This window comes from Balaenoptera musculus, chromosome 20 (genome assembly GCF_009873245.2).
Source record: "Balaenoptera musculus isolate JJ_BM4_2016_0621 chromosome 20, mBalMus1.pri.v3, whole genome shotgun sequence".
Classification (NCBI taxonomy): Eukaryota; Metazoa; Chordata; class Mammalia; order Artiodactyla; family Balaenopteridae; genus Balaenoptera; species Balaenoptera musculus.
Genome location: NC_045804.1, coordinates 59,672,283 through 59,695,445, shown reverse-complemented (window position 1 = coordinate 59,695,445; position 23,163 = coordinate 59,672,283). Strand labels below are relative to the sequence as shown.

Below are 23,163 nucleotides of genomic sequence, written 5' to 3'. Positions count from 1 at the left end.
GTTTTGACAGAGAAAGACAGGAAAAGTGCTTTATTCTTTGCTTTTTGTGCCAGTTTTCAAAGTGATGAGTTGATTCTCTAGCATCCTTCAGAGGAAGCAGTGAGCTTTGTTTTGTTATTAGTTGTGTTATATTATGGATTTAAACATATTTTATGTATTTTAATCCAGTACAGTTGTTATTCTTATGGATGTTCAGATTGTCCCATCTTTGCCAATGAGAGCCTCTTCCAGTTGGCTCCTGAATCTTTTTGAGAACTCTTCCAATAGTCTTTGAGTTTCTTTTCTTTCTAGCTTAAGTCATTCTAGGCTAATTTTGCATATTTCCTGCCCCAGAGTGGGAACAACCTCCAAAGAACCTGGTTCCTTTTTGTGGGAAATTATAATTTAGAAACCACAAGTGGGTATATGGGTGCTCATTGTTACTGGGTTTGTCATTGTTTCTAGGTACATATCATTTCTAATGACCAAATAACTATTGAGCTTGATGAGTATACTATAGTTTATATAACCATTTGCCTATCAGTATTTGCTGTATTTATTTTTCCATTTTTATAAATAATGCTGAGATTAGTATCTTTTTAGATAAACCTTGTTGACATTCTGATTATTTCAGATATATATCTGAAATATATATATATATATATTTATGTATATATCTTTTGGTATATATCTTCAGATTACTGATTTATACTCTCTTGAGAATAGTGAGCACGCATCTGACTTTACCCTCATTAAGTATTCCTGTTTCATTTTTGTTAATTTGATTAAATAATTTTTATTTCCTATTAGTGATATCAAAAAATGTTAATGAACCTATTGCCGTTAGGTTTTCTACTGTGAGGAATTGACTGTTCATGTTCTGAACAAAATTATCTATTGGAATTGTAATGTTTTTCCTTACTTTTAATGAACTCTTTATTTATTAAGGATATTAACAATTTATCTTACCTGTGATACCTTTTCCAGATTCTTTGCCTTTTAATTTTGTTTATATTTTTGACATACAGAAGTTTTAAAAAGTTTATTTAGTCATGTCTATCCATACTTTTAAAAAATGATTTATTTGCCTTTTAATTTTATGCTTTTGACATACAGAAGTTTTTAAAAGTTAGTCATGTCTATCCATACTTTTAAAAATGATTTGTTACATTGTTTTTAAGCAGAGAAAGTCCTTTCCACTAATAAATGTTTACTTTTGTTATCTTCTCCTCCTTTGTTTCCTCCACCTTCTCTTCCACCTCATTCTTTTTTTAAATTAATTAATTAATTTATTTATTTTTGGCTATGTTGGGTCTTTGTTGCTGCGCGCAGGCTTTCCTCTAGTTGCTGCAAGTGGTGGCTACTCTTGGTTGCAGTGCACAGGCTTCTCATTGTGGTGGCTTCTCTTGTTGTGGAGCACGGGCTCTAGGCGCGCGGGCTTCAGTAGTTGCGGCACGCGGGCTCAGTAGTTGTGGCTCACGGGCTCTAGAGCGCAGGCTCAGTAGTTGTGGCACATGGGTTTAGTTGCTCCACGGCATGTGGGATCTTCCCAGACCAGGGCTTGAACCCGGATTCTTAACCACTGTGCCACCAGGGAAGCCCATCTTCCCCCTAATTCTTTTTAACTTTTAACTCTCTTTTTTAATTTCTAACTCTCCTGTTGATCTAAAATGAAGTGAAGATCAGACTTTGGGTGCCCTCTTTATCTTCTGTTCTCACACTTACACTAGTTGTCCTTCCTTTCCTCCCAACGACTTAAAAGATGTTATATTTGTCATATATTAATTTCTTATTTATATACTCTTCTTGGACTATATTTTTCCACTGATCAATTGCTAGACTGCACTTATTTTAATTACTTATTTTAATATCCACTAAGAAATAGTATCTTTCACTTTAGAAAGATTTCTTAGCTAATCTTACCTATTTTTTTCTTCCCTATGAACTTTACAATCATTATCAAGTTTCAAAAAAGGAAAAGAAATCCCCATGGGGATTTTTATTGCAATTACCTAAAACCTGTAAATTAATGATAGTTTTTACATGTTTCAGTCTCCTTATTTAGCTTTTAGAGGGATTTGTAATTTCCTTCACTGTAGCTCTTTCAGTTTTCATAAAGTTTTTCCTTTGGTATTATGTTATTTAATGCACCTTTTTTCTTCAGGGTTTTTGAACTAGTTATTGCTGATATATGAGAAAAAGACCATTGATTTTAAAAAATATTTGTGTCGTATCTAGCTACTCCATTATTTTATTGAATCTGAGAGTTTTAACCTGGTTTTCCTGACTTTCCTAGGTCTAGTATCATTTTCAAAAGAAAATTTTAGTTTAGGTTGACACCATTTAAAATGTTCAATATTAAGTTAGGATAAAAATAACCCAATTATACATTTAAAAATAACTTCACATTTTATTGCAGCCATTTCTCCCTTTGTCTGATAGTGGAGTTATATATGATTCTGATGAAAGCATTCATAGTGATGAAGAAGAAGATGATGCTTTTTTTTCAGATACACAGATACAGGAACACCAAGACCCTAACTCCTATAGGTAAATAAAGCTTTCCTCTTTTCTTTTTGTCTTTTCTTTTGTAGAAGTACCTGATGTTACTAGTTTTAAACAACATTACTCTCATGAATTTATACAAGAACTGACCTGTGTTTTCAGGTTAGGAATTCTGTACCTTTGAGGTACATTGCTAGATAGTAGAGTATTTCACCTCCAGTTTCAAAGAATAGCTGGCACAAACATTTTTAGTGAGAAAAAATACATAATTTATTGATATGCTATTAAATTCCATGTAGCTGTGTGGTAAATCTCTTTCCATTAGGTATTTCAGATAGTGCAAGTGTAATACATTGTTGCATATCTTTTATTTTCAGACTACAAAGGTACTCTTTTTTAATAGTAAGTTGTTAGAAAAAAACAGCTTTTTTTCTGGGTGGGAGATTGGGCCAAACAGTTGACAGGGATCAGTACTATATTCTCATGATTTTATTTTTCAATTAAGGAGATTTTTTTTTTTTGTCCCTTTGAACAGCTGGGCTCTTGTACATTTGACAATGGTTAAGCTAGTACTTCACAATGTCAAGAATTTCTTTCCCATCGCTGGATTGGAATTCTCTGGTAAGTTTGGAATTTGAAAATTAATGTTATTAAATACAACAAATTATCATCAAGTTTCTCTTTACAAAATCCATATAAAAGAACATTTGGTCCTAAAAAAATACAGCATTGGAGATGTTATGAGGTCTTATTTATCTTAGGCTCCATTCTGTGGTTTTAATTCATATGGCAAGAATCACTGACGACCTAGAAGGTTGGAAGAAAAACCAGGAAACCAGCGTGGAGAAGCTAAACATTTTCTTAGCTCATTTTAGAAAGCTGGTCTTCTGTTTTGTTCAAAGCATTAAATATCAAAATGGTGTTAGATTAACATTTTCAGATTTATTTGTATTTTCAGAAATTTTGGCTCTAAGAATTTGGATCTTGTAAATATGTGGTGATGGTCAACATTTTTAATCAAAGTAAAATATCATATTCTATTACATTTTAGAGTTGCCTGTAACATCACCATTAGGTATTGCTGTGATTAAAAACTTGGAGAATTGGGAGCAGATCTTGCAAGAGAAAATGGATCAATTTGAAGGTCCTCCCCCCAACTATGTCAACACATATCCAACTGACCTTTCAGTAGGAGCTGGACCAGCAATTCTTCGAAATAAAGCAATGCTAGAACCTGAAAATACTCCATTCAAGTAAGAATTCTCTTACAATGGTAATGAGAGTGTAGCTTGGTTTAACCTTTTTGGAAGTCAGTTTGGCAAAATAATATGCCAGTAGCCTTCAAAACACTCATAAATTTGAACTTGCAATACTATTTCTAGCAGTATATGCCAAGGAAAATATCAGAAATCTGGATAAAAATTATTTTTCCCATATTACCTATACTTCAGTAGACATACTAATTTTATAATCAGGACAAAACCTTTATTTTTGTCATCATTTTAGGAACTCTTAACAGAAATGTTTTGGGATAACAATCTACATATTCAAACAAGGTGCTACTGACCTTTTGTCAGTAATTTAATAGTAAACACAGTAAGGTTTTTATTGATGTTTTGATCTTCTATCTGTCCATCTAGGCCCCTTTTGATAAGCAGCATGCTTTTTTTGAGGCAGCCAGCCATGATTTAGAGTATTGCTCATAAGCTTGAAAGAGCAAGGATTTTTAGCTTGTTTAGGCTTGTTAGGCTGTTAAAAATGAAATGTGGGACTTTATATTCATTTATATTCATTGGTGATATGCTGTAACCAACAGAACCAACCTAAAGTATAATTTAAAAAGAGAATAATGAGATTCAATTGACTCTCAGCCCAACCTGTCCATTTAGAGAATCTGTAATTAGAGAATTAATTGCTAGATGAAGGAACGATTTGTAGGACTAAAAATTAAAAGTGAAATAAATTATAAATTATAAAATTTTGTTGAGCTTAATGCTGTATCTTCTTTGCAATAATGGAGGTTTTAAAAAAATTATCTGCAAATAATGAAACATTTTCTATAGACTAGAATATAGACTAAATAGTGTGATATGTTGATTTTTTTCTTTGAAACTAGATCCCGGGATTCTTCTGCGCTTCCAGTCAAACGACTTTGGCATTTCCTTGTTAAACAAGAAGTACTTCAACAGACATTTATTAGATATATTTTCACTAAGAAAAGAAAGCAGAGTGAGGTATTTTAGAAAAAAATGTTCTCTCTTGTAATTTTTGTTTGTTTTCTTTAACATTTCTAATGAAGCCAGCTTGATTTATTTGAAATTTACTTTTGGTTGGAACTCATTATCTTTCATACATCATAGGTAATAGTTTATCAAACTACAGAGAATTTTTTTTTAAGATAAAAACGTACAATTTTTATTTCATAACAATGAAACAACATAGGTCCTTCGATAAATCCTGTATAATCAGGTGAAAGTTGGTATGTCCTTTATAATATTTGCCATTGGGCCTTTACATATGTAATAAACATTGTGAGGGATGGTTTGGGGAACTTAGTATATAAATGAGTATACTCTATGTTATGATTCTCTGAATATCATTTAATTGAAAATACAGCATAACCCTTTAAAAGCATTTTTATTTGTTTAGCATTTAAAAATGAACAGCATAAACTGTAGAATAATTTTGTGAGAGAGATTAAACTACAGAAACACTAAATATGATGAAGGAAGATTGATTGCATTTACAAAGTGAGGCAGAGATTCTACTTTGCATGGTGATTTTTAAGCTATACATAAGTTAATAATGTAATGCCATACAGGATTCAAGAAGAATCATGAATTTGAGAGAGTGACACTTTAGAACTTAAAACGATCTCTTCATTATAAAATGAGGGGTACACAGATGTTTTATATATAAACATTTCAGTCCATTTGGCTATTTAATGAGGTAATGAGCAGTTTGGAGAGTAGTGTTCAGAGTAGAGTGTCAGATGTGATTAAAGATTTGGCAACAAAAACTATGAGAAAAGAAAAATGAATTATATTTCACTTAGAAAAGTGAAAACCGAGAGGGACAGTCTATGTGGCTCAGTTTCCCAAGGTAGCATATAGAACTGCTTCTCAGATGTTCTCCATACCTAGAGCAGCAGAACCGACCAGATTTGTTCTTTTCTTTCCACTACTCACCCACTTACCTGGATGGTCATTGTGGGCAGTCCTGTGAACAGTCATTTATTTTTTCTGTAGATTTAAAAATTATGTACTTAAGTGAGGAATTAGAGGAGTGAACTGTAGAGATTCTTTTGTGTCTTATAAGCTTATTTGATAACAAAAGACCCCAATGGTATTGAAATTACTGATGTAGGGTTTTGTTAGGGGAATCAGAGCCAAATTCATTTCCTCTTTCGTTTAATCCATTGTTTATTGCATTTCCTATAGTGATACTGAGTTCTATAAAATAAGATACAGAAATCTAAGAAATAGATTTAAGATAAAAGATACTTGCTCACTTAGGGCTCTGTTATTCACAGAAAGAGAGTTCATTGAAGGATCAATTTTCTGAGTTGTTAGTTCTTCAAATTATTAAACACAGTGGTATGTTTTAATTATTCATAAGGTTTCTAGCAGTTTTGTTTCATTGGATTGTCAGAGCCTCAGAGTGCTATGGAAAGACTGGGTCTAGGTTGCTGGGACCCTCAGACTCTTGTCTTGCTCTTGAGGATCTGTTGTCTCCTTTCTGGTTTCCCTCTTCCTTAACCAAGTTTCTCCCCGATTCTGCCCCTTACCTCCCCTTCTTTATGCCCCTCCATTTCTGTGCTCTTGGGATCAGCAGCCCAAGCTGTGTGTTCTTTTCTATTTTTCTACCAGAAGAGGCTCTCCATGTACAGGGAGGTGGGACAGAGATAAATTGAACATTTCTTAAAATGCTGTGTAAGCATTGGTTGGCTCCAGGAAGGGAAGTACATGGCTGGGAGTCTGGACGGAAGAATTTTTATCATGTACCCTTTTGTACCTTTGAATTTTAAATTATTGAATGAAATTAATATCTTGTTGCATGCAGTCCAATAGAACTTTCTGTTGATAATGGAAATTTATGTCTGTTCTGTACAGTATAGTAGTCACCAGCCACATGTGGTTATTGAGCACTTGAAGTGGGCTAGTGTGACTGAGGAACTGAATTTTTTATTTTCTTTAATTTAAATTTAAAGCCATATGTGTTTAGTGGCTACTGTATTGAATAGCACATATCTGCTGAAAAATGGTTTTCATTTACGAAAAAAATTATGAAAACAATGTGAAAGCTCTTGAGGCAAAGTAAAATTGGTCACTTAGTTCAGAAATATGCAGAACTTATTAAAACTACCCATTTAATAAGAGTGTTTTATCTTTTTAGATTGTTAAATAGGATATTGGTGGTCAATAAATTTGGTAAATTCAGTGAATTGATTAATTAGCAAAACTGGCAAAATAATCCTAAGAATGCTAAAATTGGCTAATTTTTAAAAATTACTTAATAAAAATAAAATTCTGAGAAATGCTGAAATTTTAGGTATAATTCAGAAGAAGGTATTTTTACTCACTGAGTATGTTAGAGAAGACTATTCCACAAAACAACTTTTTGTGAAATGGATAAATGTGGCAAACTTAGCCACTTGATTAAAGGCAAATAGGTTCTTCTGCAGTTTGGCTTTTGCTGAGTTGGCCCTTGCACACGTGTACCATTCCTTCAGTGTCAGCTGCAGCAGCCCTTGAGCAGTTGCACAAGGCATGGAGAATTGGGGTCCTGTTGGCTGAAAGAGAAGCAGGCACTTCAGGGAAGTATTGGTAGGAATGTATTGCTCTGATCAAACCTTCAGAGGTTTCCACAGCACAGCAGAAATATTGCTTCTGATTATAGCCATTCCTAATGGCCCTGTCATCAACCAGAAGCAAGTTATTTGTGTGATTTCTTTCCCATGCCTCATCTCATCAAACATTTACTTATAAGGAGAAAATCATAAGATTATGTATAGTGTAATGGTTGATGTGAATTTTAATCCTTGACTGTCTCTTCATGGATATATTCCTTATGAGTAAGAGTGAAATAATTATCAGTACTTTTAATCTGTGTTTAGAAAAAAATAGTTTTTATTTATTTGAAATAAACCCCTATAGGTTAGGAATCTATGTAGTAGAGGATGCATCTGCTCGTACAAGTAGGTTTTATTTTTAGAGATTACAGTTTAAGTTTGAACTTCCAAGTTACATAACTGACATACAAATAATGAATTTTTATTTTGAAATTGCTTTTATATATGTAATACATTAATTTTGCCTGTTTTGCTTTGTGTTGTTTTTTTCTGATGACATCACATTTTACTCAGTTTAATTTTTTTCTTGATGTGCTTTTAAATTCATTTTAAAGCTTGCAAATTCATTTTTACCATCAAATGATGGAGCAACCGTTTCAGTTTGAAAACTTTCATTTTTTTAATAATTCCGTTTCATGCATGTGTTTTGTGTTTGTGACGGTGTGGTGTTGTTTAGTCTATAGAAGAACATGTGGAGCAGGTCAAACAAAACTGCATAGCAGAAGATTGCCACATCAAGGTAGTATTCCACGCTCTCGAATTTAGCTCATTCTTTAAAATTCAAGGAGCTAACCCCTCATCTCTGATACTAATCATGACCTGCCCAGCTGGCTAACTAGTCAGAGTGCTCACTGCTCCCACACACCTCACTGGCACAGGGTAGGAGAAGCTCCACTGTGTCCAGCTTGATCTTTCTTGCCATTGGTTCTTCCCTTTCTTGCTTCCTTTTCCATCTTCAGTTCTGTCCCTTTTCCCCATCTGTTCTTAAACATGATTGTTTTTTCTTGCCTCTTTCTTGATTCTGCCTCTTCTTTTCTCCCCATCACCTTCAACTCTAAGCATTACACCTTCCTCTCATCAATCTCCTTCATTACTTTCTTTTTTTTTAATTAAAAAAAATTTATTTATTTATGGCTGCATTGGGTCTTCGTTGCTGCGCACGGGCTTTCTCTAGTCGCGGTGTGCAGGCTTCTCATTGTGGTGGCTTCCCTTGTTGCGGAGAACGGGCTCTAAGCACGCGGGCTTAGTAGTTGTGGCTTGCGGGCTCTAGAGCACAGGCTTAGTAGTTGTGGCACACGGGCTTAGTTGCTCCACGGCATGTGGGATCTTCCCAGACCGGGGCTTGAACCTGTGTCCCCTGCATTGGCAGGTGGATTCTTTTTTTTTTTTTTTTTTTAATAACAATAATAGTTAGCTTTTTTTTTAAAATTTTATTGCATTTTTTTTAATATTTATTTTTGGTTGTGTTGGGTCTTCGTTTCTGTGCGAGGGCTTTCTCTAGTTGCGGCAAGCGGGGGCCACTCTTCATTGCGGTGCGCGGGCCTCTCACTATCGTGGCCTCTCTTGTTGCAGAGCACAGGCTCCAGACACGCAGGCTCAGTAGTTGTGGCGCAGGGGCCTAGTTGCTCTGCGGCATGTGGGATCCTCCCAGACCAGGGCTTGAACCCGTGTCCCCTGGCAGGTGGATTCTTAACCACTGTGCCGCCAGGGAAGCCCTCCTTCATTACTTTCTAACTGTTCTTCTACCCAACTTCTTATTCCTATCTCATCACCCTTATTTAAAAATATTTCACTTCTTATGTGACTCCTTTGTCTTTCTGATTGTGTCTTTTTCTCTCACATTCTTACTGCTGTATCTTTGTGCACTTTTGGAAGAGATAAGAGACACATTACTGTTATAAATACTAATGAAAATTATGTTAGCTATCTTTTGTGACAGTTACTCGTATCCTGTAATCACAATGGAAATTTTTGTAATTGGGGTGATTACAGGGCATCAGAGAATCTAAGCTAATTCCACAGCTAATTTTCAACACACTAAAATTACTGGTACCTTTTTTCTTGCTGCTGCTGCTACTGCTACATTTTCTTCTTGTCCTCCTTTTAAGTTTTGTGGGATGTACATATATCTGTATGGAGCTGTGCTGCAACAACTAAAACTGCTGACAAATGTCTTGTAGGTTGAAGCAGATCTGGGCTATCCAGGAGGAAAGGCAAAAATCATTCATAAGGAGTCAGATATGATCATGGCATTTTCTGTTAATAAGGTAAAATCTTTAGTCATTATAAAGAATGTAGTACTTTGTTTTAGTGAAATTGCTTAAATTATTGACTTTGCGTTTGCTTTACAGGCAAACTGTAATGAAATTGTTTTGGCTTCAACGCATGATGTACAAGAACTTGATATTACTTCTCTACTGGCCTGTCAGTCATACATATGGATTGGAGAAGAATATGACAGAGAATCCAAAAGGTTTGCTTGCCTTATGTAATCAATTTTAAATGTAGTCTTCTTCAAAAAGAACCTATTAAGTGGTTATGCACTTGATTTCAGTTGTCTTGAAAACTATGTATTTCTTTGGTAAGGAGACAAACATAATTGGTTTAGCTGCCAATAAAGGGCTCTGCTTACATCAGTGTACAAATTACTCCTACTTCTTCCATTAGACCCTGAATTATTCATAATGTTTGAGTCAGAATAATCCCCAACACCAGAGCCTAACACTAACAACTGCCACTTTGACATTTAACCCCAAAGAAATGTCAGAAATTACACAATATTCAATAGATTCAGCTGATCTGAATAATTACCATAAAAAGCAGAATACACCAATATATTAGACTGATTGATGAGTCACATTTACTGAGTAGTTTTCAGTGTTTCTTCTTGATTATCTCTCTATAAGCATACCTTCTTTTCAGATAAAAATGTAGCCAACTTTACTTTTCAGTAAAACTATGGACACTGTACCAAGGGTGCAGTAACGCTTTCCTATTTTGGGGTTTCTCCTCCATGTTTTCCCTCCCTCTTGCTTTTCTGCAGACTCTCGGAAATTTTATGTACTGGGAGTGGTGCCATGATAGCCTCTTTCATTTCTGTTTCTGTCTCGTTAGTATATAATACAACTAGGTTTCAGTCATACTTCAGAGTAGATGTAACCATGTAATATGATATGGCCCATCATAAAAATTACTTTAACATTTAATGTGATAATTAGTACCTAAGTTTAAGAAAACTTTTAACTCAAATTTCTTTAAAATGTTTGAATTTTATAAATGGGATCTCTGTACTTGAAGAGAACATACAGTCTTTTTCTCTACAGGATAAAAAGAAAATCTGTGTTAAATACTTCAAAACAAACATTTGTTCTAATTTGTGCAGCAATAAAATTCCCCCAGACATTAGACTAAACTTATATTTTGCCTAAGGGGAAAAAGTTAACCAGTACTAAAATTGGTGATGATTAGGACTTGTACCTATGTTTTTATTATGGATATTGATACTTTTTTTTTTTTAAATAAAGACTGTCCTTCAGATAGATAAAAAGCTCTGTAATTGGAATTTGTGTTGAGAAAATGGAACTGTCACAGTAACACATGAATGTTTTCCACAGTTCAGATGATATTGATTATCGTGGTTCCACTACAACTCTTTATCAACCCAGTGCAACATCCCATTCAGCAAGTCAGGTGCATCCATCTTCATCTCTGCCGTGGCTGGGCAGTGGGCAGACTAGCATTGGAGCTAGTGTGGTATGTTATTTACTATTAGGTATGGTTTCTGGATATGGACTCGCTCAAAAATAGGTTGAAATCACTTTGACATAGGAATGATGCTGAAGGTCAGAGGCAGTGACCAGTTAGTACACCATAATAATGATAGCTAGCATGCTGTGAATTTCTTTATGTCAGGTGCATGCTTTTTCTTATAACAACCCTAAGTGGTTTTCATTTTATAGATGAGCAAACAGAGGCACAAAGTGGTAAAGCAGAGATAGAGAGGAATTTGTGTCTACTATAAGTGTTTGAAAAATGCATCAATAACAGTGTTGTTAGTCACTGTAGTTAAAGGGGTCCCATTCTCATGTTCTGCTCTGAAGAATCTGGAGATACTCCTGATTGCCCTCAGGGAGGGGCACTTGGAGGAGAGTTCCCTTTATCACTAGATGAAGCAGCTTGGTATCCTCACAGTCCACGCAGACCAGGGCACGCCAGTAAGTGACTATGCTTTCCCAGCCTGTTCAGACAAGTGTCGTATATTTAGTGGGTCAGAAAATCCACAACAGGGTTTATTTATTTTAGTAATAATCCAGTGTAAGAGAATAACTGTTATCAGAATTAGAGTTGGCCTGAATCATATCCTTCCTTATTTCTTCTGTGTTGCAAAAGAAATTCATTTTTATCTTCTTTTAAAGCTTATGAAAAGGAATCTACATAATGTTAAGAGAACGACCTCACACCCAGTCCATCAATACTGTAAGTATATTATTTATGATCAAAGGACTGCAAGTGATCTCTATCATTTTGAAGTTGGCTTATAGAATGGGAAATGTTGGAACTCTTTCTTCAGCTTTGTTTCTTATTTTTTGCTTTTGCTTTTGCATCTCAGATCTTACAGGTGCTCAGGATGGCAGTGTACGAATGTTTGAATGGACAAGACCTCAGCAGCTTGTCTGTTTCCGCCAAGCTGGCAATGCAAGAGTTACCAGATTATATTTCAATTCACAAGGCAACAAGGTTAGTTCCTGGGGGTTACTGCTAAACTTGTCTGAAAAGAATTGCAGATATTTATGAGTAAATAGCTAGTAAAACTACACTTAAAAACAAATTCAGTCACTCTGGATTTAAGTTGAGCAGGCAGTTTGATGGTGTGTTTATATAGCCCCTTGGCTCTCAATAAAAGCATAAATCCACAGAATTTTGTGTGGATTAATTAATCATCTACTTACAGATACTAAATATTCTGTGAGGGTAAAGAATTCTGTTTCTGTTGAGTGTGTTGATGGTGCCTGTGTGCAGAGTCAGACACCTAAGAGAAACCTTCCAGTTTCTTACTAAGTTCTGCTACAGAAGTTTGGAGGAAAACAGTGAAATAGGCATGGAAAAGCATTTAAAAGGTGGCAGGATATTTACAGTACTTGGGCTTTCTTGAGAACTACAGCAGCAGGAGCATAGGTATAGGCAGAATGTTGGTTAAGTGGGGACTGAGTGACTCTCCGTTTCATAAATGATTTTACCTTCGATATGGCTCCTCAGAAGCTGTGTTTAATATTTACACCATTCTTACAGTGTGGTGTCGCAGACGGAGAGGGTTTTCTGAGTATCTGGCAAGTAAACCAAACTGCATCAAATCCCAAACCTTACATGGTAAGTATCACTCAGCATTCGCAGAGCGCATACGGAGGCCACTTTGTTTGTGAAGTGTTTGTTTCAGACAGCGAATCCCATTGGTGGATCTGTTGGGAAAGGGACCACTCTGTCCAGCAGCCGCGGCCCAGCACCATCATTGCCCTAGTTTTAGACTGAAATGACTAAGACGCAAAAAACTTGCTTTACACAGCTTGAAGGGTGACCATTATATTTGAAATTTTTAGGGGCCTTCTCTGTGTGTGGTCTTATTCAGGATACATTTTTATTAACTTTTATCTGTTTTGAAATCTCTGACTTCTTAGTGATAGAGTTTTATAGTGATTCGTTTTAGGTACTGTATTAAGAACCAGACAGGTTCCATGTATGCCAGTTTGCTCCAGAATGTTTCTTATTAGATTATAAAATAACCACTCCCAATAGGCCACTTCATCCATTAATCCAAATCATGTTAGAACATGTGGTGATGCAGACAAGCATGTCTGCACTTGGAGGGTCGGGGCACGGCGAGGCTGTAAGGTTAAGTTCATGTACTTGGTGTTTTATTCCTTTGTTACATAATCTAAAAAACATAACCTTTAATTCCATGTTTCTGCCAGCTCTTCCAGTTTTAAAAAATTATTGGGTATTAACCAAGTAACATGCAGATGACAGCTAATCCTCTTATCACTTATTTTTATTCTAGATTTTAAAAAGTGTTCTTAGCTCATGCATGTAGTATATGATTAGCAGAGCTGTGTGTGTGTACTGTACCACATTTTGCTGGATTTTGAGATAACATCAGCTGCACTTTGTTCCCATAGAGTTGGCAGTGCCACAGTAAAGCCACAAGTGACTTTGCATTTGTTACCTCTTCAAGTCTAGTTGCCACATCTGGACAGTCCAATGACAATAGGTAGGTTGACAGAGATGCAAAAAAGAAATAAGCGTATTTTAGGCAGAAAGGTATTCTTGCTAGAAAGTATGGATTTCTATTTAGTCAGGTTTTTCCACCTCAGGAATACAAAAACTTTGTTACATAATTCTTCAAGTAGTTTTCCTTACCAAAAAGAGAAAGACCAAAATTACTCCTAATGTAATCTACTAAGAAGTATGTGGAATTTTTATGTTAAAGCTATTTTTTTAATTGCTGTTAATACTGTCAAGTTTTTGAGGCTCTGTAGCCATCATTCTCAACATTTTCTTTGCCTCAGATTGTTTTCATTGGCAACATGTGCCCATGAATAACACCTCTCATTTCCCTGCAGTGTTTACCCCCAAGGATATAGAAGCATCTCTTCTACTCAGGAAATCATGTCTCATTTTCCGTGGAGTGATAATGGAAAAGAGATAGGGCCGGGGGATGAGATGGAGCAGAGTTAGGTGGGACCATGTGAGACAGACCCTGTAGTTTGAAAAGGATAAACTCTTGGAAGAGACATATCCCCAGTCCCAAACTCTACCCTCATCCTAGTTGAGAATCACTGCTTTATAAATGTGAGTGAACAAAACAACATAAGATTCAATAAGTAAAAATATTTGATGTAAAGACGCAGTTTATCCCAGTGATGACTTAGAACAATTTGTTTATGATGTATTTTTGTTATTGTTTCTTTATTAGAAATGTATGCCTCTGGGACACATTGATATCACCCGGAAACAGCCTCATTCATGGTAAGTGAGCTAAGTCTTTGATTTTCAGTACACTGTGAAAGAATGCTTTCCTGGTTTTATTTTAACCAGTAAATCCAGTGCGTGTTTATTCACGGGTTAAAAATGGGGAAATGTATAGAGTGAATAAAATTCTAAAAGTTAACTAGAATTTCTGGCTACCTTGCTGAGGTAAATATGTATGGTCACAGAAACCCAGCTAGCCTAGAATAATCTTTGTGTTGTATTCCATTCAGAAAATATGGTATGGAGAGCGGCACTACTAACAAGGCTGCTGAAGAAATCAGTTGCAAAGTATTCCTTGAGCTCAACAGAAATGAGGTCATATTTCAAAGAATTAAATCTAACTGTAAAGTAAAAGTCAGCCTTATCATTAGAAATCTGAATAATGCCGTTTAAACATTATTCCTTTTAAGACAGTGTTTTCCACATCGCTGTCCTAAAGATCACTCTTTCACATAATACCACCAAGAGTGCTCAAAGCTCTAGTAAGTTTGGGTTAAAGATAGCTAGGCGGACTTTGTTAAAAAAAAGAAAAAAAAAAAAAGATTTGAGTCTTTTACTATGCTGACGTGTATTTTGAAAGATGTAGTTATTTCCCAGTTTTGATTGCAATAGTCTTTGTTTTTGGCGAATAATTATTAATATCTCTTAAAGATTTGCCACATATTAGTTTAAGGTGTTAATCACATTACAATGCACAGAGTCCTGGGAAGGTTGTTAATCATATTAGAATGCAGAGAGTCCTGGGAAGGTTAACTCCTTAACTTGGGGCTGGTAATTTTCACACTAGTGTAGTTTCAATTACTTAGCTGAGAAGGACTTTAAAAAAAAAAAACATTTTATTGAAGTATAGTTGATTTACAATGTTGTGTTAATTTCTGCTTTATAGCAAAGTGATTCAGTTATACATATATTCTTTTTCATATTCTTTTCCATTATGGTTTATCTCAGGATATCAAATATAGTTCCCTGTGCTATAGAGAAGAACTTTTGATGAGGTTTTATGTATAGGCAGGAACTGGGAAAGGGTAAATACTTGTTATTGGTGGGTATTAATGAAGACATTGAGTATCACTGAGAAGCTTGTTCTCCTCTGCACTTTTGCTTCTACATTCTTATGAGACAGTATAACTTAGTTTGGGCATAAAGTTTAAACTTCCTGTGTATATGGGTGTGTGTTTTCATACTGAGATTATGTATAAGATGTTTTTTCTGTCATTGCTTGCCATCTTTTTTAATACTTTGATCATGATTATAGAAATTAGAAGGGAAAATGTGACAGTAATTTCTATATTACTTAAATGTGCATTTAAATATTACCAGAAGCGCTAAGGTAGACATCATTTGGGAAAGGCTCTTGATGTTTTTCTTCAGGTTTCACATGCCATGATCATGGTGCCACAGTGCTTCAGTACGCGCCAAAACAGCAACTCCTAATATCTGGAGGCAGGAAAGGCTACATCTGCATTTTTGACATCAGGCAGAGACAGCTAATTCACACATTCCAGGCACATGACTCTGCAATTAAGGCGCTGGCTCTCGATCCCTGTGAGGAATATTTTACTACAGGTTCAGCAGAAGGTAACATAAAGGTGAGTCAGTACAAGAGGTTGGAATGTGCTAAATATTATCTTTACCTGCTGTCAAGATTGATTGGGGAGGGGGAACCAAACCAAAAAACTCACCGCCCTCTTCGTGCAAATATTGCTTCCTCCCTTACTTCTGTGTGGTTCTTTCTAAATTGTTAGGATCTAGAAATCCAGATAATCAATCTCAGTATACTCTCAGGTCATTAAAAAGCTTTAAAGAACTCTGTCTGAGTAAGTGTATGAGTTTAATTAATGCATCGATTTTTTGATGACATGAGTTTGGTTTCTCACATCATCCCCCTCCCCTCTTCCCACCTCTGCCTCCAGTACCTGACTCTGTTTTGTACAGTTGAGGTCTCCAGAGAAGCAAGGTGGTACTGTTCTTTTATATTGTCCCAGGGCCTAACTTAGCGTTAGGAATGTATTTAACTGAATTAACTGAAATATTTAATTGAATTAGAGATGGGGTATATATGGTTAATATGAAACAAGAGGATGTGAAGAGAGGAATTTGAAAGAAGGTACAGGGAAGTGTAAGGATGGTAAATGAGCCCTGTGAATAGTATTATTTCCAGTTAGGTAAACTGTTAGGAAAGAGGTAGTGGACAGGAAAGTTGGGCTTTAATGAGATCAGTTGGGCTGGGAGAACAGAGGTGAAGGCCATGTTTTTAAAATTTTTTCGTCTCTTTCTCTCTTTTTTAAATGACTTACACTTTTTGTTTTCACTTTTTCTTTAAACTAGGTTTGGAGGTTGACAGGCCATGGCCTACTTCATTCATTTAAAAATGAACATGCTAAACAGTCCATATTCAGAAACCTTGGGGCTGGAGTCATGCAGATCGACATCACCCAGGGCAACCGGATCTTCTCCTGTGGGGCAGACGGGACGCTGAAAACGAGGGTTTTGCCCAGTGCTTTTAACATCCCTCATAGCATTCTTGACATTCTATAGACTTAAAGATTGGGGCTTTATTTTTATAAACATTTCAGTTAAAAAACACACTGCAGAAATTATTAGGCATTTCTGCTTTCCAAGCAGTTGTTAACCCATTGAAAACAATACAGAGAATCTCTGTGTAGAATTTGAATCTGATCTAAGCTTGAGTTTTGCGTATATGGGCTGGTAGAATGACTGTGCATGTGTACCTTTTATCATGCTGACATACTTAAAACAAAACCTAGTATTGTATGAAGGGTAGCTGTTCTTTACAGCATTTAGCAAACCTGATTCAGAAAACATTTGAGGTTAGAAGTTAGCATATAAGTAAGTTAGTTATAATAATGAGAAGGACCTTTACACCAAATCAAGAAAGAAAATGTTGCTGTTTCAGGTTTTTCTTCCTATTCTTACCACTGATTGAAGCATGCCTGCAGTCTCCTTTGTTGAATGAAGAATAGTCATAAGGAGTTAGAAGCTCCAGGACACCAGACACACACTGTAAGCTGCGTGTAAGCACACTTTGCAGCAGCGCACAGTGACTAGTTCTCTGCTGTGAGAGGTCGTTCCCATTCTTTCCTGCTGAATATTTTTCCTGTTAGTGTTTATACTGATCTAGTACTGTAATTTGCAAATGAGTGCAAATTTAAATGCAATGTTTTCCTCACAATTTGCACACTCACATTTTTTGGACTGCTAGTTTTTCTATTTAAATATTTGCCTTCATGTTAGGAATGTAATACGTGGACATGACATATTGGTAGTTAACCAAAACATACCAAGTTAGTACTTCCTTTTTAGTCCAGTTTAGTACTTTTTCTTCTCACGTATTCAAGGTTAAAACACCCACAACATTTTAAGGCTATGTTGAAACTATACCAATAGAGCATTTCATATCATAATTAAAATGAATGTTAGGCTTTTCGTGGCCAGTTAATAGTTGATGAGATTGGTGATATTATTTATTACCACAGCCTATTGTATAAACTATGCAGAGTTAAATATTATTTGCTTGAAAAATATTAGCCAGTGTTGTCATATTTTGATGTACTTCTTGGTTATGACCAAAAATATGTTCTTGAAATATTGAAACCAATGTCTGTGTTTAAATGTTTACCAGCAAATTGTCTCATCACGTTAATGAGAATGTTTAATGCCTGTGCAGTATATAGTAAAATATAATGGCATAAGAGCACCTTTCTCTGAAGGCAATGTGATGTTTGGGCTGTGAAATACATATGTAAAAGAAAAATAAATGTTATTTGTTAGAGTTTTACCTCAGTTTGGTCTGGCATTCTTTGATAATATTTTTAACAGTTGAGATCATTTTAACTTTGATAAAATGCTTAACTGTGAGAGAATTCTTAAGGTATTAGGCAGTTCATTCATTTACTTAAATATTTATGAGTGCCTTCTATATCAGAAGCCCTTCTAGGAAACGGGATACAGCGGTGACCAGACAGAAGGCACGCAATGTTGGGATTTAGCTGGATAAGAACTAACTCCACTGTACCTTGTTTATTGAACTCTGAGAGTGGATTTTGGCACCCACACTGGTGAAGGAGCTGAGCTGGGGATGGTGCTTATGTGGAATGGTGAAGAAAAGAGGAGGAGGGAGGATGCCTGAATGAATACATAGGAACACAAGTTAGACAAAAACTGTAAACATACACAGACACTTACCACAGTTCTGTATACAGTAATCTGTATATGTTGCATTCTCTCCATCATTGTATGTGTTATACTAAAACAGTACCAGCTGATTTAGAATCTGCAAGATAATAGAATTTTTTTAAAAACTGTAGTTGGTTTACAATATTGTGTTACTTTCAGGTGTACAGAAAAGTGCTTCAGTTACATTTTTTTTCTGATTCTTTTCCATTATAGGTTATTACAAGATACTAAATATAGTTCCCTGTCATATACAATAAATCCTGTTGTTTATCTGTTTTATATATAGTGGTGGGTATCTGTTAATCCCATACTCCTGATTTATCCCCCATGCCACCTTTCCCCTTTGGTAACTGTAAGCTTGTTTCTATGTCTGTGGGTCTGTTTCTGTTTTGTAAATAAGTTTATTTGTATTATTTTTTTTAGATTCCACATATAAATGATATCATATATTGGTCTTTCTCTGTCTGGCTTACTTAGTATGAGAATCTTGAGGTCTCTCCACGTTGCTGCAAATGGCAGTATTTCATTCTTTTTAATGGCTGAGTAGTATTCCATTGTGTATATGTACCACACCTTCTTTATCCATTTATCTGTTGATGGACACGTAGGGTTGCTTCCATGTCTTGGCTGTTGAAAACAGTGCTACTTTGAACATTGGGGTGCATGTATCTTTTCAAATTAGAGTTTTCATTTTTCCGGATATGTGCCCAGGAGTGGGATTGCAAGATCATGATAAATCTATTTTTAGTTTTTTGAAGAACCTCCATGCTGTTCTCCATAGTGGCTGCACCAATTTACATTCCTACCAACAGTGTAGAAAGGTTCCCTTTTCTCCACATCCTCTCCAGCATTTGTTTGTTATTCATAGATTTTAATTTTTATTGGAGTATAGTTGATTTACAACATTGTGTTAGTTTCTGCTGTACAGCAAAGTGAATCAGTTATACATATACATATATCCACTCTTTTTTAGATTCTTTTCCCATATAGGCCATTACAGAGTACTGAATAGAGTTCCCTGTGCTATGTACAGTAGGTTCATAGATTTTTAAATGATGGCCATTCAAACTGGTGTGAATTGATACCTCATGTGGTTTTGATTTGCATTTCTCTAATAATTAGTGATATTGAGTATCTTCTCATGTGTTTGTTGGTCATCTGTATGTCTTCTTTGCTGAAATGTCTATTTAGGTCTTCTGCCCATTTTTTGATTGGGTTTTTTTTTGGATGTTCAGTTGTATGGGCTGTTCGTATATTATGGAAATTAATCCCTTGTGGGTCACATGGTTTGCAAATATTTTCTCCCATTCTGAAGGTTGTCTTTTCGTTTTGTCTATGGTTTCCTTTGCTGTGCAAAAGCTTTTTAAGTTTCATTAGGTCCTATTTGGTTATTTTTGCTTTTATTTCTTTTGCCTTTGGAGACGGATCTAAGAAAATACTGCTACTATTTATGTCAGAGAATGTTTTGCCTTGTTCTCGTCTAGGATTTTTATGCTGTCATGTCTTGTTTTAAGTCTTTAAGCCATTTTGGGTTTATTTTTGTGTACGTTGTGAGGGTGTGTTCCAACTTCATTGATTTACATGCGGTTGTCCAGCTTTCTCAGTACCACTTGCTGAAGAGACTATCTTTTCTCCATTGTATATTCTTGTCTCCTTTGTCGAAGATTAATTGACCTTAGGTGTGTGGATTTATTTCTGGACTTCTGTTCCATTGATCCATATGTCTGCTTTTATGCCAATACCATGGTGTTTTGATTACTGTAGCTTTGTTGTATTGTCTGAAGTCTGGGAGGGTTATGCCTCCTGCTTTGTTCTTCTTCCCAGACTGCTTTGGCAAGTGTGGGTCTTTTATGGTTCCATATAAATTTTAGGATTATTTGTTCTAGTTCTGTAAAAAATTTCATGGATAATGTGATAGGGATTGCACTGAATCTGTAGATTTCTTTGGGTAGTATGGCCATTTTTTTAAAATATTTATTATTTATTTATTTATTTATTTATTTATTTATGGCTATGTTGGGTCTTCGTTTCTGTGCGAGGGCTTTCTCTAGTTGCGGCAAGTGGGGGCCACTCTTCATCGCGGTGCGCGGGCCTCTCACTATCGCGGCCTCTCTTGTTGCGGAGCACAGGCTCCAGACGCGCAGGCTCAGCAATTGTGGCTCACGGGCCTAGTTGCTCCGCGGCATGTGGGATCTTCCCAGACCAGGGCTCAAACCCGTGTCCCCTGCATTGGCAGGCAGATTCTCAACCACTGTGCCACCAGGGAAGCCCAGTATGGCCATTTTTAACAATATTAATTCTTCTAATCCAACAGCATGGGACATTTTTCCACTTCTTTGAATCATCTTAAGTTTCCTTTATCAGTGTTTTGTAATTCTTAGCTTATAGGTCTTTTGTCTCCTTGGTTATGTTTATTCCTAGATTTTTTTTTGATGTGATTTTTAACACATCAGTAAAAAATTTAAAAAATAGTAAAAAATAATCCTTTATTTTTTACTATCTCTCTAATAATTCATTGTTAGTGTAAAGAAATGCAACAGATTGCTGTATGTTAATCTTGTATCCTGCTACCTTGCTGGATTCATTTATTCTAATAGATCTTGTGTGGAGTCTTTATATAGAAAACCCTAAAGACAAACCCTAGAGTATCATATCATCTGCATATAATGACAATTTTACCTCTTCCCTTCCAACTTGAATACCTTTTATTTCTTTTTCTTTTCTGACTGCTGTGGCTAGGACTTCCAGTACTATGTTGAATAAAAGTGGTGAGAGTGCCATGATCAAGTGGGATTTATCCCAGGGATGCAAGTATTTTTCAGTATTCGCAAATCAATCAGTGTGATTCACCACATCAACAAATTGAAGAATAAAAACCATATGATCATCTCAATAGATGCAGAAAGAGCTTTTGACAAAATTCAACACCCATTTATAAAAACTCTCCAGAAAGTGAGCATAGAAGGAACCTACCTCAACATAATAAAGGCCATGTATGACAAACCCACAGCTAACATCATTCTCAATGGTGAAAAACTGAAAGCATTTCCTCCAAGATCAGGAGCAAGACAAGGATGTCCACTCTTGCCAATGTTATTCAACATAGTTTTGGAAATCCTAGCCACGGCAGTCAGAGAAGAAAAAGAAATAAAAGGAATCCAAATCGGAAAAGAAGAAGTAAAACTGTCACTGTTTGCAGATGACATGATACTATATATAGAAAATCCTAAAGATGCTACCAGAAAACTGCTAGAGCTCATCAGTGTATTCGGTAAAGTTGCAGGATACAAAATTAATGCACAGAAATCTCTTGCATTCCTATACACTAACAATGAAAGATCAGAAAGAGAAATCAAGGAAACAATCCCATTTACCATCACATCAAAAAGAACAAAATACCTAGGAATAAACCTACCTAAGAAGGGAAAAGAGCTGTACTCAGAAAACTATAAGATACTGATGATAGAAATCAAAGATGACACGAACAGATGGAGAGATATACCATGTTCTTGGATTGGGAGAATCAGTATTGTGAAGATGACTCTACTACCCAAAGCAATCTATAGATTCAATGCAATCCCTATCAAATTACCACTGGCATTTTTCACAGAATTAGAATAAAAAATTTTACAATTTGTATGGAAACACAAAAAGACCCCGAATAGCCAAAGCAATCTTGAGAAAGAAAAACGGAGCTGGAGGAATCAGGCTACCTGACTTCAGACTATACTACAAAACTACAGTAACCAAAACAGAGTGGTATTGGCACAAAAACAAATATAGATCAACGGAGCAGGATACAAGGTCCAGAGATAAACCCATGCACCTATGGTCACCTAATCTATGACAAAGGAGGCAAGAATATACAATGGAGAAAAGACAGTCTCTTCAATAAACAGTGCTACGAAAACTGGACAGCTACATGTAAAAGAATGAAATTAGAACACTTCCTAACACCATACACAAAAATAAACTCAAAATGGATTAAAGACCTAAATGTAAGGCTAAACACTATAAGACTCAGAGTACTATAGGCAGAACACTTTTTTACATAAATTGCAGCAAGATCTTTTTTGATCCACCTCCTAGAATAATAAAATTTAAAAAATAATAAATGGGACCTAATTAAACTTAAAATGAAAAGACAACCCTCAAAATGGGAGAAAATATTTGCAACCAAAGCAACTGACAAGGGATTAATCTCCAAAATATACAAATAGCTCATGCAGCTCAATATCAAAAAAACCCAACCCAATCAAAAAATGGGTGGAAGACCTAAATAGACATTTCACCAAAGAAGACATACAGATGACCAACAAACACATGAAAAGATGCTCGAGGATTTTAGCTTTGTTGGGTTTGTTAGCTTTGTTTAGCTTTGTTTAGCTTTGTTTGTTTGGGTTTGTTTAGCTTTGTTTAGCTTTGTTGGGTTTGTTAGCTTTGTTTGTTTATTTGTTGATTTTTAGCTCAAGATCGTACCTAAATCCACTCATCATGCTGCTACTAGCCTTATGACGTTGATTTCATGGCTGAGTGATATTCCATTGTACATAAGGACCACAACTTCTTTATCCATTTTTCTCTTTCCTGGGATATTTAAGGTGTAA

At 35.6% G+C, this 23,163-nt stretch overlaps 1 protein-coding gene across 1 annotated transcript in view; it reads left to right on the top strand.

The window, feature by feature from the left end:
• The window catches only part of DMXL2 (Dmx like 2), a 148,755-nt gene extending 130,597 nt beyond the window's left edge, over nt 1–18,158 (top strand). The window contains exons 30-44 of the mRNA XM_036838187.1: nt 2,399–2,529; nt 3,020–3,105; nt 3,536–3,737; nt 4,601–4,718; nt 8,013–8,075; nt 9,517–9,603; nt 9,688–9,809; nt 10,951–11,089; nt 11,752–11,812; nt 11,946–12,073; nt 12,626–12,703; nt 13,507–13,598; nt 14,304–14,356; nt 15,731–15,948; nt 16,688–18,158. Coding sequence (XP_036694082.1) covers nt 2,399–2,529; nt 3,020–3,105; nt 3,536–3,737; nt 4,601–4,718; nt 8,013–8,075; nt 9,517–9,603; nt 9,688–9,809; nt 10,951–11,089; nt 11,752–11,812; nt 11,946–12,073; nt 12,626–12,703; nt 13,507–13,598; nt 14,304–14,356; nt 15,731–15,948; nt 16,688–16,897 — 1,788 coding nt within the window. The 3' untranslated portion in view covers nt 16,898–18,158. The remainder of the gene's footprint in view (nt 1–2,398; nt 2,530–3,019; nt 3,106–3,535; nt 3,738–4,600; nt 4,719–8,012; nt 8,076–9,516; nt 9,604–9,687; nt 9,810–10,950; nt 11,090–11,751; nt 11,813–11,945; nt 12,074–12,625; nt 12,704–13,506; nt 13,599–14,303; nt 14,357–15,730; nt 15,949–16,687) is intronic.
• The last annotated feature ends 5,005 nt before the right edge of the window (nt 18,159–23,163 follow it).